General features: G+C 40.0%; 1 protein-coding gene across 2 annotated transcripts in view; it reads left to right on the plus strand.

Annotated features, from left to right (window-relative positions):
* The window catches only part of SLC41A2 (solute carrier family 41 member 2), a 57730-nt gene that overhangs the window by 11685 nt on the left and 30951 nt on the right, over nt 1–15094 (plus strand). For both annotated transcript variants that reach the window (XM_067536161.1, XM_067536162.1), the window contains exons 5-6: nt 1338–1484; nt 14307–14454. In XM_067536161.1, coding sequence (XP_067392262.1) covers nt 1338–1484; nt 14307–14454 — 295 coding nt within the window. The remainder of the gene's footprint in view (nt 1–1337; nt 1485–14306; nt 14455–15094) is intronic.

The raw sequence follows: 15094 nt of genomic DNA on the forward strand, positions 1-15094 counted from the left end.
TGCTCTTAACTTAAAGCAAACTCCTGGTGAAGACAAGATAGTTTGTCATTTTCAAACACTAGGCTTCCTCATAGTCTTTAACTGGACTTGCTTACTCATGTGAAAATATGCAAACTGCCTTGTCTTCACTAAGATTTTACCTCAAGTTAAGAACACATTTCTTTTTCTAGTGAATATACAGTCATGGAGACCAATCATAGAAGCAGGGTGGCAGCAGGAGTAGGGATGGGGAACAGACTTATGGCTGTGCATGCCCCCGTCTATGTACTGGCGGACATGAGTGGGAAGTTTTCTGTGTCTGATAGAGAGCTGACATAGCATATTCCTTCCTAAACCTCCAACTCCTACAAGAGCTCAGGAAGTACTGTGACTCAAAGGGGTATTTAAATCACAATTTCTTTTGAGAGTTTCTCCTGGGGTGACACAATTAGGCACTGCACCTTAAACAGGGCTGAGAGTAAGCTCCTAATCTCAATAAATAATGTATACAAATAAGGTGAAGGTGGAGAAGAAATTAATTCTAAAAATATTTAAATTCTAAAAAATTCTTAAATAAGTTAAGAATAATAGAATAAACACATTTGAATTATCTTAAGACCTTCTCTTCTCCCTTAGGTCAACTGGATGATGGGAGGGAAAATTCTTTTCAGTTCCAAATAATATGGCTAATGTAACACGGTGAATAACATTCTTGCAGCCATTTCAATACTATAGGGAAATTTCTCTTAAAAGGAAGTTCAGTGTTGCTGTTTACCATTGACCTCTGTAAAATGTTGTTTTGATTGACTGTGCATCTAGTAGTGAAATTAAAAAAAAAATTACACAGTTTAATGACTTGTGGCCAAGTTTCTGGCAGGACATCATGAAAAAATTTGTGCCCTCTGATCATATTGCATTTTTATGCCTTTTTATTGAGTGATGAAATCTTGAACTGTTAGTGGGTCTGCATTAATGAATGCAAATTCAGCTAGACTGTACTGTAGATAGCTATCCTAATTTCATATTTTGCAGGACTGTATGGTGACACAAGATCTTAGTTTGGTTTTGCAGTTTTTACCATTTGTTGGTTCTAAACATAATGAAAATGGATTGCTGCACAGAGCTCATCTTTGGTGGATATCTTGGTGCTTGCGCTATACCTAATTAAATAACTCGTTTTAAAAAATGGAAGAAATAAAATTAATTTTGTTGAGTCAAGTGGGAGGAAGCATGATCTTAGGACAAAGGCACAGGCATGTATTTGTCAGGAGCTCTGGTTTTGATTTGATTTCCATAGTTTTCCTGTGGGATTATAATGTGGGTAAGATTGACATGCTTTCTTCTTACCTTTGATCTAGGGATAATAATGGTTGGAGTTATTGTTGGATCAAAGAAGACTGGCATAAATCCAGACAATGTTGCCACACCTATTGCCGCGAGTTTTGGAGACCTTATCACTCTTGCTATACTAGCTTGGATAAGTCAGGGTCTTTATGATTGCCTTGGTAAGTATGTTTCTAACTGCAGTAGAACCTTAGAGTTACAAACACCAATGTTACAAACTGACCTGTCAACCATACACCTTGTTTCGAACCAGAATTATGCAGTCAGGCAGCAGCAGAGACAAAAAAACCCCAACCAAATACAGTACAGTACTGTGTTAAAAGTAAACTACTAAAAAAATAACGGGAAAGCAGCATTTTTCTTCTGCATATTAAAGTTTCAAAGCTGTAGTAAGTCAATGTTCAGCTGTAAACTTTTGAAAAAAACAACCATAACATTTTCTTCAGAGTTACGAACATTTCAGAGTTATGAAGAACCCCCATTCCCGAGGTGTTCGTAACTCTGAGGTTCTACTATACATATGCTTTTGAGAGGCTCTTTTGTTGTTGTCAAATATTTAAATGTATAAGCATTGTTTTTGCCACCAAATGATAGATCTTTGCTTGAAACATTAGACCACATTTTTTTTTTTTTTTTTAAAGATAAACAAGTTATCTCAAAGCCACTTGCTGAAATCGGTTAAAGTCCCTATTTTCCCCTTCCCAGTATCTGTTACTATACTAACCAGTCCAAAAGTGTCCCATTCACTCAGCACATGCACTTGTCAGTGGAACTCTGGAACTAGCTCCTCTTCCTGTGAAAAAGAATCTAGCTTTATTAGAGTTCCTGAATGTCTATCTTTAAATCAAACTGTAGCCCTTTCCAGACCATTTTTTGACTTGTCACACTTGTTCTAGTGATTACTTCTTTTTTTGTTAACTAGCTGTTTTTGTGTAGAGAAATCTGCTGCTGTTTTTTGAATGGTGGTTTGTGGTTTTATTAATTGTTAAAGTGCCTAAGGGCTGTATATGTACGCATACAAATCAAAATATCTAGATAAAACTAAAACTAAAATTAATTGGAAAAATTAATCCATTAAAATCACAAAGGACTCTTGTTACTCCCCAAATTACAAAAAAATATTGGGCTTTTAAATTATAAACATGAAATAGCTTGTGGGCATAATCAGTCTGGTCTTAGCTTTTTTCTTCTGGGACCCACCACTGCTCAACAGTAAATAGTGTGATTGTTGCTAGCTGTTCCAGAGAACAGCACTACTTTTCCTTTGTTATCTGTGTTTTGCCTGGCTTCCAAAAATAGAAAATTTCTTTCTGAACCTAAACTAGTTAATTTTAGTAATAGCCCTGTATATGGCAGCAAAGACTGCTCAACGATAACTTTCTAATTTAGTCATAAAAGATGAAAAGTGGAGAACTACTCTGCGATTAGACCCACCACATAAGAGGCCTACAATTAATCCTACACTGACTACTAACCTCAAGTGACAGTGTTAAACACTGTCAGACTGTTGGACAGATATGCATTTTGTCTGGCTTCCTGATAATCTTTGTTTCCTCTCAGTCATCTAGCAGTTGAGATTGGTAGGGCATGAAAACGTGAATCGCACATCCACCTCTCTCAACTCACTTTGCTTGTGGATTGGTCATGTTTTTGCCTATTTTTCTACTTCTGTGGCAGAACTAGGGATCTGATGTTTGTGTGGCTCTTGAAACTATGGCCTAGTCTACACTGGTGACGGAGGTCGACGTAATGTCACTTACATCGATCTCCTAAAGCCTGCATCTACACTGGCATGATAGTTCCGTCGACTTAAAGCACGGCAAAAGTCAACGTAATAAAACCACCTCCGCAAGTGCCATAGCGTGTAAATCGAATTTCATGGGTCGATTTTGCTTCAATGTAGACAGAGTGTAACGTAATTTGATGTTAATGGCCTCCGGGAGGTGTCCCATAATGCCTTGTTGTGACCGCTCTGGACATTTGTGGTCTGCTGTTACGTGGCCATGCAAACCGGAAACGGCCCCTCCCCTCATGCCCCAGGAAAATTTGAATTTTCATTTCCTGTGCAGCCAGCATGGAGAGAGCTTTGTAGCTGAACTCGTCACGGCTACTGCAAGGCCCAAACGCGTTCCAGCATGGAGTCGACCAGAGGTCTTAGATCTCATCGGTCTGTGGGGTGAGGAGTCCATTATGGCTCAGCTCAGAGTCAGCAAAAGAAATTTGAACATTTATGGGAAGATTTCGCAGGGCATGTTGGAGAAGGGGCACAACAGGAATGCGCAGCAGTGCCTTGTGAAGATCAAGGAGCTATGTCAGGCATATCAAACAGCCAGAGACGCTTACAGCCATTCTGGCTCCTTGCCCAAAACATGCCGCTTCTACGAGGAGCTGCGTGCAATTCTTGGCGGTGACCCCACCATGGTGCCGCCATGCAGCATTGATACCTCCGCTGGATCTCAGTCCAGGGATAATGAGGACTCCGTGGACGAGGAGGAGGATGAGGATGAGGAGAGCAGAATGCAGGAGAGCGGGTGTCTGTTCTCCCAGACAGTCAGGACCTATTACTGACCCCAGAGCAGTCCAGCAGCACACAGGACAGCAATTATGATCCTGGGAAAGGCACATCTGGTGAGGTGTTTTTTTTTTTTTTCTTCTTAGCAGTTATGCCCTTTTAAATGGGGAGGGGAGGGGATTTCAGGGGTTTAGCAGACTTTACTGGGGGGTTACTCCTGGAACAGATTATTTATGTGCAGCGGTATGCTTTCCTCATGCGTTACCCTCAGGAGACTGATATCACTCATGGTCACCTAGGGAAGACGGCGCATGTTTAAAGTACCCGAGCTATACAGCCGATACCCTGTACCTCTCTATTCCCCTTTGTATCGTCTTACTGAGTCACTTAAATAATTTTGCCACGGTATCTGACGAGACTATTAACCCGCCCGCGCTGTCCTCAGATCCACTGTGGCCACCTCGTGACAAAACGGACATCCTAATTAAACCGTGGCGCCCGGAACCCCCTCTCATAAAGGGCATTTAAAATGAGCTTTTTAGAGATCATTAATCCTCTCTATAGCAGAGTAACGTGCCCCTGGCTTACCATCTCTGTAACGGCACAGTGAGCTGACCCTTCTGAGATGTCCGGAATGGAATGCGGGGCTGGCTTAGCCTTGTGCACACTAAGGGAAGTATTTTATACATTGTTGCAGTTGCTTCATTTTCCTGGGTCTGCTAACAATGGCAACATTGTGTATTTCTTTTCCTTCTGTAGATACCTTGGCCTTGGCACCTCCTCTAGAACTGCTGCAGAAAGACTATTGCAGATCAGAAAGAGGAAAAAAAAATCGTGGGACAACATGTTTGGCAAGCTCATGAACGCCTCCGCGGCCGCTGAGACAGAGCTCTGAGCATGGCGGCTGACCTTGTCCCAGAACATGGACATGGATAGGGAGAATCGAAGAGCGATGCAGGAGCATGATCGCAGTACCCAGCAGGAGATGCTGCGAATCATGCGCGATCAAGCAAACATACTCAGGCAGCTTGTGGAGCTTCAGGAGGAGCGGTAGCTGGACAGAGTCCTGCTGCAGCTTCTCCAGAATGCTCCTCCACCTTGGCTTTGCTGCCCTTCCCCACCCCCAAGCGGTCTCGGAGGAGAATGGCCAGGCTGCAGTACGTGGTGCACTCTACCCCATGGAGGCAAGCAGAAAGCAGCAGCGACCACGCTGACAGCTGTCCTACAAGCAACCACGCTACCCCTTGACACTGAATGAAAACTCACCCCCCACCCCCACTGACTTGAATGTTCATAAATAAAAGTTTGCATCATTTCAATACATGTCTCTTTATTAATTCATAGCTTGTTTTGGGAGGGCTTTGGAGTGTACAGATATCGATGGTGGGGGGATGATAAGCAAAGGCACAAAACATACAGAAACAGAAATCATTACTGCGTCTCATTGCAAAATCTGGTTTTCAGTGCTTCCCGAAGGCGAAACACTCCGAGCTTAGCTCTGAGCATATTGCTGACATCTGGCTGCTCAAAATTGGCGGCCAGTCTTTCTGCCTCCACAGCCCAACCCTGGTGGAGAACCTTTCCCCCTTTGCTTCACACACATTATGAAGAACACAGCATGCAGATATAACTGATGGGATGTTCTTTTCACTCATGTCCAGGCTAGTAAGGAGACATCTCCATCTGGCCTTTAAATGCCCAAACGCACATTCCACCACCATTCTGCAAGTGCTTAGCCTGTTGCTAAAACGCTTCTTGTTGCTGTCAAGGTGCCTGGTGTATGGCTTCATTAGCCAAGGGAGCAAGGGGTATACACAGGATCCCTCAGGATCACTATTGGCATTTCCACATCACCGATGTTAATTTTTCAGTCTGGGAAGAAAGTGCCCACTTGCATGTTAGAGAACAGCCCCAAGTTCCTAAATATGCGTACATCATGCACCATTCCAGACCACCCCACATAGATGTCAGTAAAATGACCCCTGTGATCCACAAGGGCCTGCAGTATTATTGAAAAGAACCACTTGCGGTTTATGTACTCGGTTGCTAGGTGATCAGGCGCTAAGATAGGGATGTGCTTGCCATAAGTGGCCCCCCTGCAGTTTGGGAACCCCATTGCAGCAAACCCATCCACTATGTCCTGCATGTTTCCCAAAGTCACTACCCTTAGTAGCAGAAGTCTATTGATGGCTCTGCACACTTGAATCATGGCAGCTCCCACTGTAGATTTACCGACTCCGAACTGGTTCCCAACCAAGCGGTAACAGTCGGGGGTTGCCAGCTTCCACAGAGTGATGGCCACTTGCTTCTCCACCGTCAGAGCTTGTCTCAGGTGAGTATTTACGCGGTTCAGAGAGGGGGACAGCTCCATGCAAAGTCCAAGGAAAGTGGCCTTTCGCATACGAAAGTTCTGCTGCCACTGGTCATCATCCCACAGCTGCATAACGATGCGGTCCCACCAGCCTGTGCTTGTTTCCTGGGACCAGAACCGGCGCTCCACAGACTGCAGATGATGCGTTATGGCCTGCAGCAATCATGAATTGTTACTCTCGATGTCTTGTAGCAGGGCAGCCTCGGTGACATCACTGTTTTCTGTGCTTCGGGTTCTCGCTCTCCTTTGAAAATACTCAAGAATAAGCCATGATGTCTTTGTGACACTCACCATAATAGTGCATAGTTGAACTGGCTTCATGTCTCTGCAGCAATGGCGAGCGCGTGGCATAAACAAACAGCGTGAAAACCAGTTTCCTGTTTGTTTGGGGGAAGGAGGGAGGGGGAAGGAGCGTTGCATCATGGGATGATGAAACTCATCCCAACAGCCACTGTAGCTAGTTGTACTGTGGGATAGCAACCCACAGTGCACTGCTTTGAATGTTGACACAAGCGTGGCGAGTGTGGATGCATGAGCCCAGTGCAAGGAGCATGGTGTGGACATGCTCCAGCAAATTCTACAAATCGGCAGGTGAAAGTCGATTTTACATAAGTCGACTTCACTCTGCAGTGTAAACATACCCTATTACACTGGCTTCTAGGACCTGGACTGTCTGTTAGAATGAGAAAAATAGAGTCAACTCGTACTGAAGAAGGCTCAGTGTCATGTTGATCTCCAGACTGCAGATTCCTTTTTAAAGGCGTGTGCTGATAGTTTAACCTTAGATTCTAGCTGAGATGTACACAACCATGGCTTGTGAAGTTCTTCTGATTGTCATTGATGGCCGGGAATATAGCAGAACTCTAAAAAAGGAGAATCTTGGCTAATTTTAACTGTTGTTTCTCTGCTTCTGCAGCCATTCAAATCACTTGCTTACATTGCATTCAACCACTGACATTGAGGAGTAAGCTTGAAAGGATGCTCTAGAGTACTCAAATGGCATTTGAGTCATTTCCATCTTTCTTTCCATAGAGCCTCTTCAGAGATACTGTCCTTTTAATGGAACATATAATCAATCTGACTATTCCTGACATGAATGCATCTATCCTTGGGTTCTTTGTCGCTGCCTTTAAGTTTGACTTTTATAGGGGATATAGAGGGTTTTAATTTGCTGGTGAGGAATTCCTGTCTGATACATCCCACACACTGTTACTGTCTCATATGACAATATACTATAAAGTCCATGGCAGAACTGCTAGAGCTGAATTTCTCAAGAGTAGTAATGTCTAGCTTCTTCTAATTTCAGGCTCTCAGCTGTTAGTTTTGGTAGAGTCTTTCTTGAAAAGACTAATTTCTCTACTCTTATGGGCCTGAGGGTCAGGAATGTCTTAGTGTTCTTGTGCAATAGCCTTGTTTCCTAAGATTTCTTTTGTCCACTACTGGCCTCCTGTCTTTTATGAAATCTTAACATCAGAGCAAAAAGAATTGGGAGTATTAAGTTGTCCCATTGTAAAGAACCTCATGCTCATCAAGGTAGTAATAAAGCAGGGTGAATTCATTTCTCCATCTTCCTCTGAATATACAGTCCTTTCCTACAACCTATTAGGCTGACTGCAGAAATTTTCTGAAGCAAGGCTTAAATTCCTGACCTTCATCAGCATAGGGAGAGTTGTCTTAGGAGGAAGAGACTGTGAAGGGAGAAAGAATGAGTGGCGATTGCATACCGTTCTGTGGAAGGTAGTGGTCCCAGTTTGATTGGTCATCCTGCTCTGTGATAGGAGGGACTAAACATATGCTGTCTTTACCACAGTGCTGGAGCAAGTGCCACCATGTTTTGGTCACACTATCCTGTTGTGAAGCATGATGAGAATGATGATACAATGCAGAACAAATATAGAGTTGGGTGAAGTCTTTTTACTCGGAATGCTTCATGGAAACATAATAATAAGGGTGATACTTTGGGGAGGGTTTGTTTTCTGAGAATTAATAACGTGAAAAATCAACATGCTTTCAAGGTTTCACCTGACTTTTTTTCAGATATGGACCCATCAAGACAATATGTCAATATAAATCCTCTTATATTGGATTTTATATAATATAAAAAGCATGTCTTCAGCTAACTAAGAGGAAATATACCCATGTGTCTAGATACTTATTAGGTACTAAAATTTCTCATCAGATGCTTATGCATTTAATTAGCTTTGGAGTAGCCTTCAATATCCTGCCACCATAAATGCTTAGAATCCCTAAGCCTCCTAAGGGTTTGTCTACACTAGGCAAATGAGTGGTGTTATAAAACATGTTAACTAATATTGTAATTGTTCATATGATCAGTTAAAGGTAGTTAAATAGCGCTGAAGCTCTGTATTCTTCTGAGGAAGATGTATTACTTCTATTAAGTAACAGGCTAGATTAGCTGTCTTGATCCAGTGTAATTTATTTCACGTGAATGGTAATACCCCCTTTTGGAACACTAGAGGGCTCTGTAGGATCATAATTGGGAATAAAGGCTGTCCTCATTGACTACAAAAGTTTTAGTATGCAAATACGTTGAAATTCTAAGACCTAATTTATTAAAGTGAAAAGTGTATTTGTGTTGTTGAAACTCTGGTAAATTCATTTTTCAGGATTTGGAAATACAGTTTATAATCTTCCGAAAATAAGGATTTTCCTCAAGAATTTTGTATTAAATTTTAAAAAGTACATGTACATATCCTGGTGCTATTGTGAACCTCAAAAACACTGGCTTCTCTTTTATTAAAGATAGAAAATTCAATGATGTCTGTTAACCTTCCCAAATCTATATCAAGAAGACAAATAATATTGGCCCCTATTATCCTATGAAGATTTGTAACTGTACTGAGAAGTATAATATCTCCAGTTCACATTTGTCTTCCAATAAAGGTTGCATTTTTTTGAGTGGCATTAGATTTGTTATTCAAGTCCCTATAGATATGCTGCACATTGGATAAATATGAAGTGTATGTTTCTGTAACACAGCAGTTCCCAACCTATGGTCTGCAGACCCCTGGTGGTCCGTGAGGCTTCTATAGGGGGTCAGTGGAAAAGAAAATAACATCCTCACCAAGGAAATGTACAATTTCAAATAAAACTAGTAGCATGTGGTGGTCTGCGAAATGTTTAGAGGTTGAAAAAGGTCCGCACGCTCGAGAAGGTTGGGAACCGCTGCTGTAACAGAAGGCTGACTGAGATCACAGTTTTTGTGCTGTGAATGAATGAATGTATAGAATAATTGAGGGCTCATATGAAACTTCTTTGGGTTCCTTGTTCCTTCTTTATCTAAAACTCATTTAATCTAATGAGTATGTAATCTAAATGATCACCATGTAATCTATGAACTAGACAGCTATTAAAGGTAAAATTAAGTGTACCTGAAAGTCTCTCAAAGAATGTTCTGCTCTCAGCTTCCAAAAGTCTGAATCTGGACCTGTGTAGCTGCACTGTCATTGTTAGAGCATCATAGTCTATTTATTCATAACCCATCCCGATAGTCTCTGAGATACCTTGTTCTAGCCTATTCAATGCCTTGTGTATTTGGACTTCTAATTAAATAGATAGAGAGCCAGTGCAATTTAGAGTATTGGTAGTGGGCAGCCACTTGCTTTAATTTTTGCATCGTCTTTGCCCTTCAGCCCAAGTAAGTGAATTGTAGTAGGCTAGCCTAAAGCTTGAAAACTGACTAAAAGGAAGCTGAGAACTCCTTCCCATTTAGCAATATGGGAAGGGCAAGGTCACTGTGGTGTCCTGACTTTTAGTTGTGACCCCTGCCCTAAAGAGAGACTAATGAACTAATGAAGCTTTGAAGCAGAAATTAAAAGTTCTAGGCTCTGACTGTATCTTATGCTGGACTTCATTCTCTTAGGAACTGATTGTATTGTTTTCTCATTGGAATTTTCTTTCTTAGATGGTATTCTAGTAAATAATTAATCTACACAGTCTTGTTATGCCTGTGTATTTATATGCAGCAAGGAAAGACCATGTTTCATATTCCTCCCCCCGGGACCCCTCCCTTCTATTTAAGGAATTGAAGTGTGTGTGAATACTAAAAAGTTGGGAATAAGGGTAGGGTTTCAAAAGCATTCAGCACTGGCCTAATTCTGTTGCCTTTGAAGACTTACTGGTGATGTTAGTGGGAGCAAAGTTAGGCCAGTTCTGAACACCTTTCTGAAGTTTCATCATGGTTTTTGATTTGTTGGATATAAACTTCATATGCCAGCCTGTGTCCATTTGTATAGCTGCATATCTATTCCATACAATTGTTGTGGGCTAACTTCAAAATTTACTCAACTGAACCTGTGAGAGCATTGATTGTCAGTTGTGGGTTAGTTTGGCTTCTTGAGATTTGTGAGGCAGCCCCTGGAGCTGGGTATTACACAGCTCTTTTGAAATATTACTGTCTTCTTGTATTGCAGAGACAATCTATATTTGTTTGAACTGTAGTTCATGAATCATTTGTACTGTAGCCGAGACTCCAACTCTTAAAAGTTTTTCTTTGTGTTGTCATAATAGGATAGTTCTGTGGTAGTGTCAGATATTTGTATGCAATGTTTCTAATTTACTATTTTGAAGTATTAGTATTTTATTTGGAAAGAAAACATTTGATCATTCTTATTTAATATTGTTCATGTAATTGTCTTAGTTAACTGTAAAGGTTATTTCACCTGATAGGAACCTCTCTTTCTCTCTGTGCCTTTCAAAAGAAAGGATCTATACCAGATACTTTACTCTGAGTGGGGAATGGAGAGAGAACAACAAACAATAAGTAATCAATTTCTTTATCCACTTTCCCTTGAGAACTGGTTCAATGTGTCTCTTCCTTTCCTTGTGAATATGTTCCAACAGGTTCATATATTGGTTTATTGGGTTACAAAGATTTATTAATTGATTTTATTATAGTAAATAAGTGGCTTCACTTTAGAGTTTTAGTTGCCTTTAGAGAGAGAGAAAGACAGAGAACATGTGTGTTGTTTTTGTTTTTTAATTACAGGTTGTCCAAGGCAATGAGCTAAATGTTGATGTATTACAAGCAAGAGGCTTTCATAATTCATATGAGTATCTTTTCTCAGCTCAATATTTTTGTCCTTTTTGTTAATATTAGTGTTTTATTCTACAGTGAACCCTTACTAGTCTGTGGACGCTATCTTCTACACAAAATTGGCAGCCACTCTACACCCCTTAGCAAATAGTTTAACCAGCAGAGTATCTTAGAAATAAGTGACCTCATTAGGACTTCAATATTCTTACAAAATATCCTATAGTACAGAAGTTCCCTTGACTGTGTCCCACAAACCACCTACTGGGGTGTCTGCAGAGAGAAACAGAACAGATTGGGGGTGGGGGCGAGCAAGGGAATGAAGAGCAAAAGTAGACACTGTGATTAATTTTAAAAAAGGATAAACATTTATTGCACTAAAGACTTTCAAAAATACATAAATTACTAATTTTCCATGTAAGCAATTTCTGTAGTAGTCAGTGGGGTCTTACATTAGGATCCTCTCCCCTCCACTTGTAATCATATAACATATAGATGGGAAGGCGATTCACAAGACAGTGTTTTTAAAGGTGTGATCCACATGATGAAAAAGTTGAAAAGTCTCTGCAATACTACATTTCTCTTTATGAAGTATTACTAATACTAATCTATAGTGGTCAAAATAAAAGACCCAAGAACTGTATGTTTTGTGATTAATTATTCCCTCCCCCCACCCGCTTTTTTTTTTTAGGAGCAATTGTTCACTTCAGTTTCACAAAATTAAGTATTTGGAACAGATCTGCCAAATAACTTTTGAAAATAAATTCTATTGAGAAACAAGGTCTTCTGGACTACTAAAGCACAGTTTAAATTGTCTTAAAATAGTGTGAATCTACAGGGATATAATAGGAAAGGTGTGAGACCATAAGGCAGCCAAATGTTGATTCACTAACTGAGTTATCATTTGGCTTCTGCAGACTCATCCATGAAACGAACAACTAGACAGTAATTGACACATACAAAAACCCAAAGGTTGGCAAAATTGCAGCCTGAGAACTTGAGAAAACATTTCTTTAAAAATGTCTCTGCTCTGGGACAGTCCTTGCAGAATGTTGTTCAGTTTTTGATTGTGTCTGATGATCTTTGTTGTTTGATATTGATGAACTGTTATGGGGTTTTGTTGCCTGTAGTTTTGAGCTGATGGAATATGAAACTTTCTTTACTTTTTTGTCCCCCAGCTCTTTTGTGATGACTCTTTTTTCACCTTTGCCATTTCTAATTATATTATCTGTTGTGCTACTATGTTGGTATTTGCTCCACAAAGTTTTTCCTTTATCCTATGTTATGGTATGAGCACTTAGGGATATGTAAACTGCAAAAAACAACCTATAGCAGCGAATTTCAGAGCCCAGGTCAACTGACTGATGCTTGCGCTATGCGGCTAAAAATTGCAGTGTACATGTTCGGGCTCAGTCTAAAGCCTGAGACCGAATAACTACACAGCAAAATTTAGCCCCTCAGCTTGAGCACCGTGAGCCAGAGTCAACTGACCCAGGCCGGCCGCAGCCATGCAATGAGTCTTTTATCCCTGAGTAGATGTGTCCTGAGACTCACTGCTGTGGGTCTTTTTTTTTTTTTTTTTTGTGGAGTGTAGACATACCTATAACCTTACCTCAGGTCACATTTCCTTCTCCTGAAGGACAAATTCTTGTTTATAACTAATTAAATGTTAATTGCTCACTTCCCCTTCATCTTGTCTACTCAGTCTTTTTCTCACATGCCCTGAAATACTGCCACGGCAGCATCATTTTTTGAAACTCTTTCAGAGCAGCTTTTTTTCTAACTGCCACTAAAGTAGCATTTGCTTGAATTGAAGGATTCTGCAGTAAGAAACTTGCTGTTCATGGATTTTATATCATACTGATATCTTTTGGTGCTTGACTGAGGTTACACTTAAAAACTAAGATTCTTCTGTTTTGTAATGTTTTACATGTAGTTACATTTAAAAAAAAAATTGAGCACATTCATTCAAAAGATATTAGGGATAAGATTTTTGCCAAATTCTGTACATATGGGGGCAAAATACGGCCAAATGTTTAATACTGAATAACAGTGCTATATTTTTCATAAAATTAAGCACATGCAAAAGTAAGATTGGGGCATTGCTGTGTAATTTACACTTATTTGTCATTAAGAGACTTACACCATTATTTATGTTGCTGCTGCATTAGGAAATATAGCATCAATGGGATAACTCATGTGGGGAAGGACTACAGGACTGAATCCTAAATTCATTTATGGAGAAAAACTGTACTCTTTCTATGCAGACTATAGTTTGTATAAGCAATTCTGCTTCATAAATATATTACCTTACTGTGAAGTCCCTGTTCTCTGCTGTCTTTCTGTGAATTATGATATAATTTTGATGGAATTGCTGCTGTTGTGTTTTTAAGCATTTCACTTTTCAAGCTGGTTATATATATTTAAAAAAATGAGCTACTCAAAGTAAAAACAAAAGTAGACATTCGGTATTTTGCTCAGACGTGTCCTAGATATTTAAACCCTAGCTTGAGTGATTTATATGCGTAATATTAAGTACTATGAGTTAATCAGTTAAGGCTTGCTTTTTCAGTAGAGCTTACTTTGCAATCTGTGGTTGGGGGAAGAGGAAGACTGTGTTCGTGTTTGTTTGTTTCAGTAATATTAATAAATGAAAACTTGATTCCCACTTCTCTTTAAAAAAAAAAAAAAAAAAATTAGAGAAATGCATCACAAAGTATATTCTGTGTTCCAGGCCTTCTTTGCCTTCTCTAACATAGATACACAGCAGTGTGTACACTTAAAAAAATAAAACCCAAACCCTTACCAAAACAAAACACTGTACTGCACACATGATTCCCCTTTGGGCAAGAAGGAAATACCACACATGACAGATCTCAATCATGTCACTTAGTGCTCTACTGGAAGATACTCGGATACTATGGTGATAAGGACAGTATAAAATGGATAATATATAGAACAGAATTCCATGTTAAAGTGTAAATTCATTGGGGAAAATTTATAGAAATCCTAAAAAGGCTAAACCAATGTTTTGTTTTTTATTTTAGAGACATATTACTATATATCTCCTTTAGTTGGTGCCTTTTTCTTGGCTCTGACTCCTATGTGGATTGTAATAGCTGCCAAACATCCAGCTACAAGAACTGTTCTTTATTCGGGGTGGGAGCCTGTTATAACTGCTATGGTTATAAGCAGGTAAGTTTTTTTTTTTTTTTAATTGTTTCATTGTGCTCCCCCTGCCTGCCTGTTGTCTCTTGTCTAGCTGTTGTCTCTTGTCTTATTAAAACCCGCCAAACTTAATTAATGCAGAGTAAAGATTGCTCAGTGATGCCTTGTGCCCTTCCAGAATGTGGAGAGTTGCTAAACTTAAAACTTTGAAAACCAGGATATACAGAATTAGGGTACACCCCATCCCTGCAATGTATGCAGCCTTAGCTCTGATCTCCTGGAGCTGGCAATAGTCACTGAGAATGGTTTAGTAAGGATGGTGTAAAGATTAACAAACTACTAAGGGAAAAGGTGGATTTTTCCATCTCTTTAAGTCTTTAAATTAAGACTAGATGCCTTTCTGGAAGGTTTGCTTTAGTCAAACATAAGTTATTAGGCTCAAAACATGAAATTCTATGGCCTGTGTTAAACAGGAGGTCAGACTAGATAATCTAATGGTCCCTTCTGGCCTTAAAATGTATGAAGCCACCATTAGTAGATAAGAGGAAAGACTAAGGGAATTGTGCCATTGTTTATTTTGTGCTCCACACATTTGGATTCCAACAGTTACTTGCATACATGCTCTTGCATTCACTGTGTTAGGTGTAGCCGTTCTGAATGGTAGAGG

Source organism: Emydura macquarii, unplaced genomic scaffold, assembly GCF_026122565.2.
Source record: "Emydura macquarii macquarii isolate MOO-44397 ecotype Brisbane River unplaced genomic scaffold, CSIRO-AGI_Emac_v2 contig_3530, whole genome shotgun sequence".
In the NCBI taxonomy this organism is placed as follows: Eukaryota; Metazoa; Chordata; order Testudines; family Chelidae; genus Emydura; species Emydura macquarii.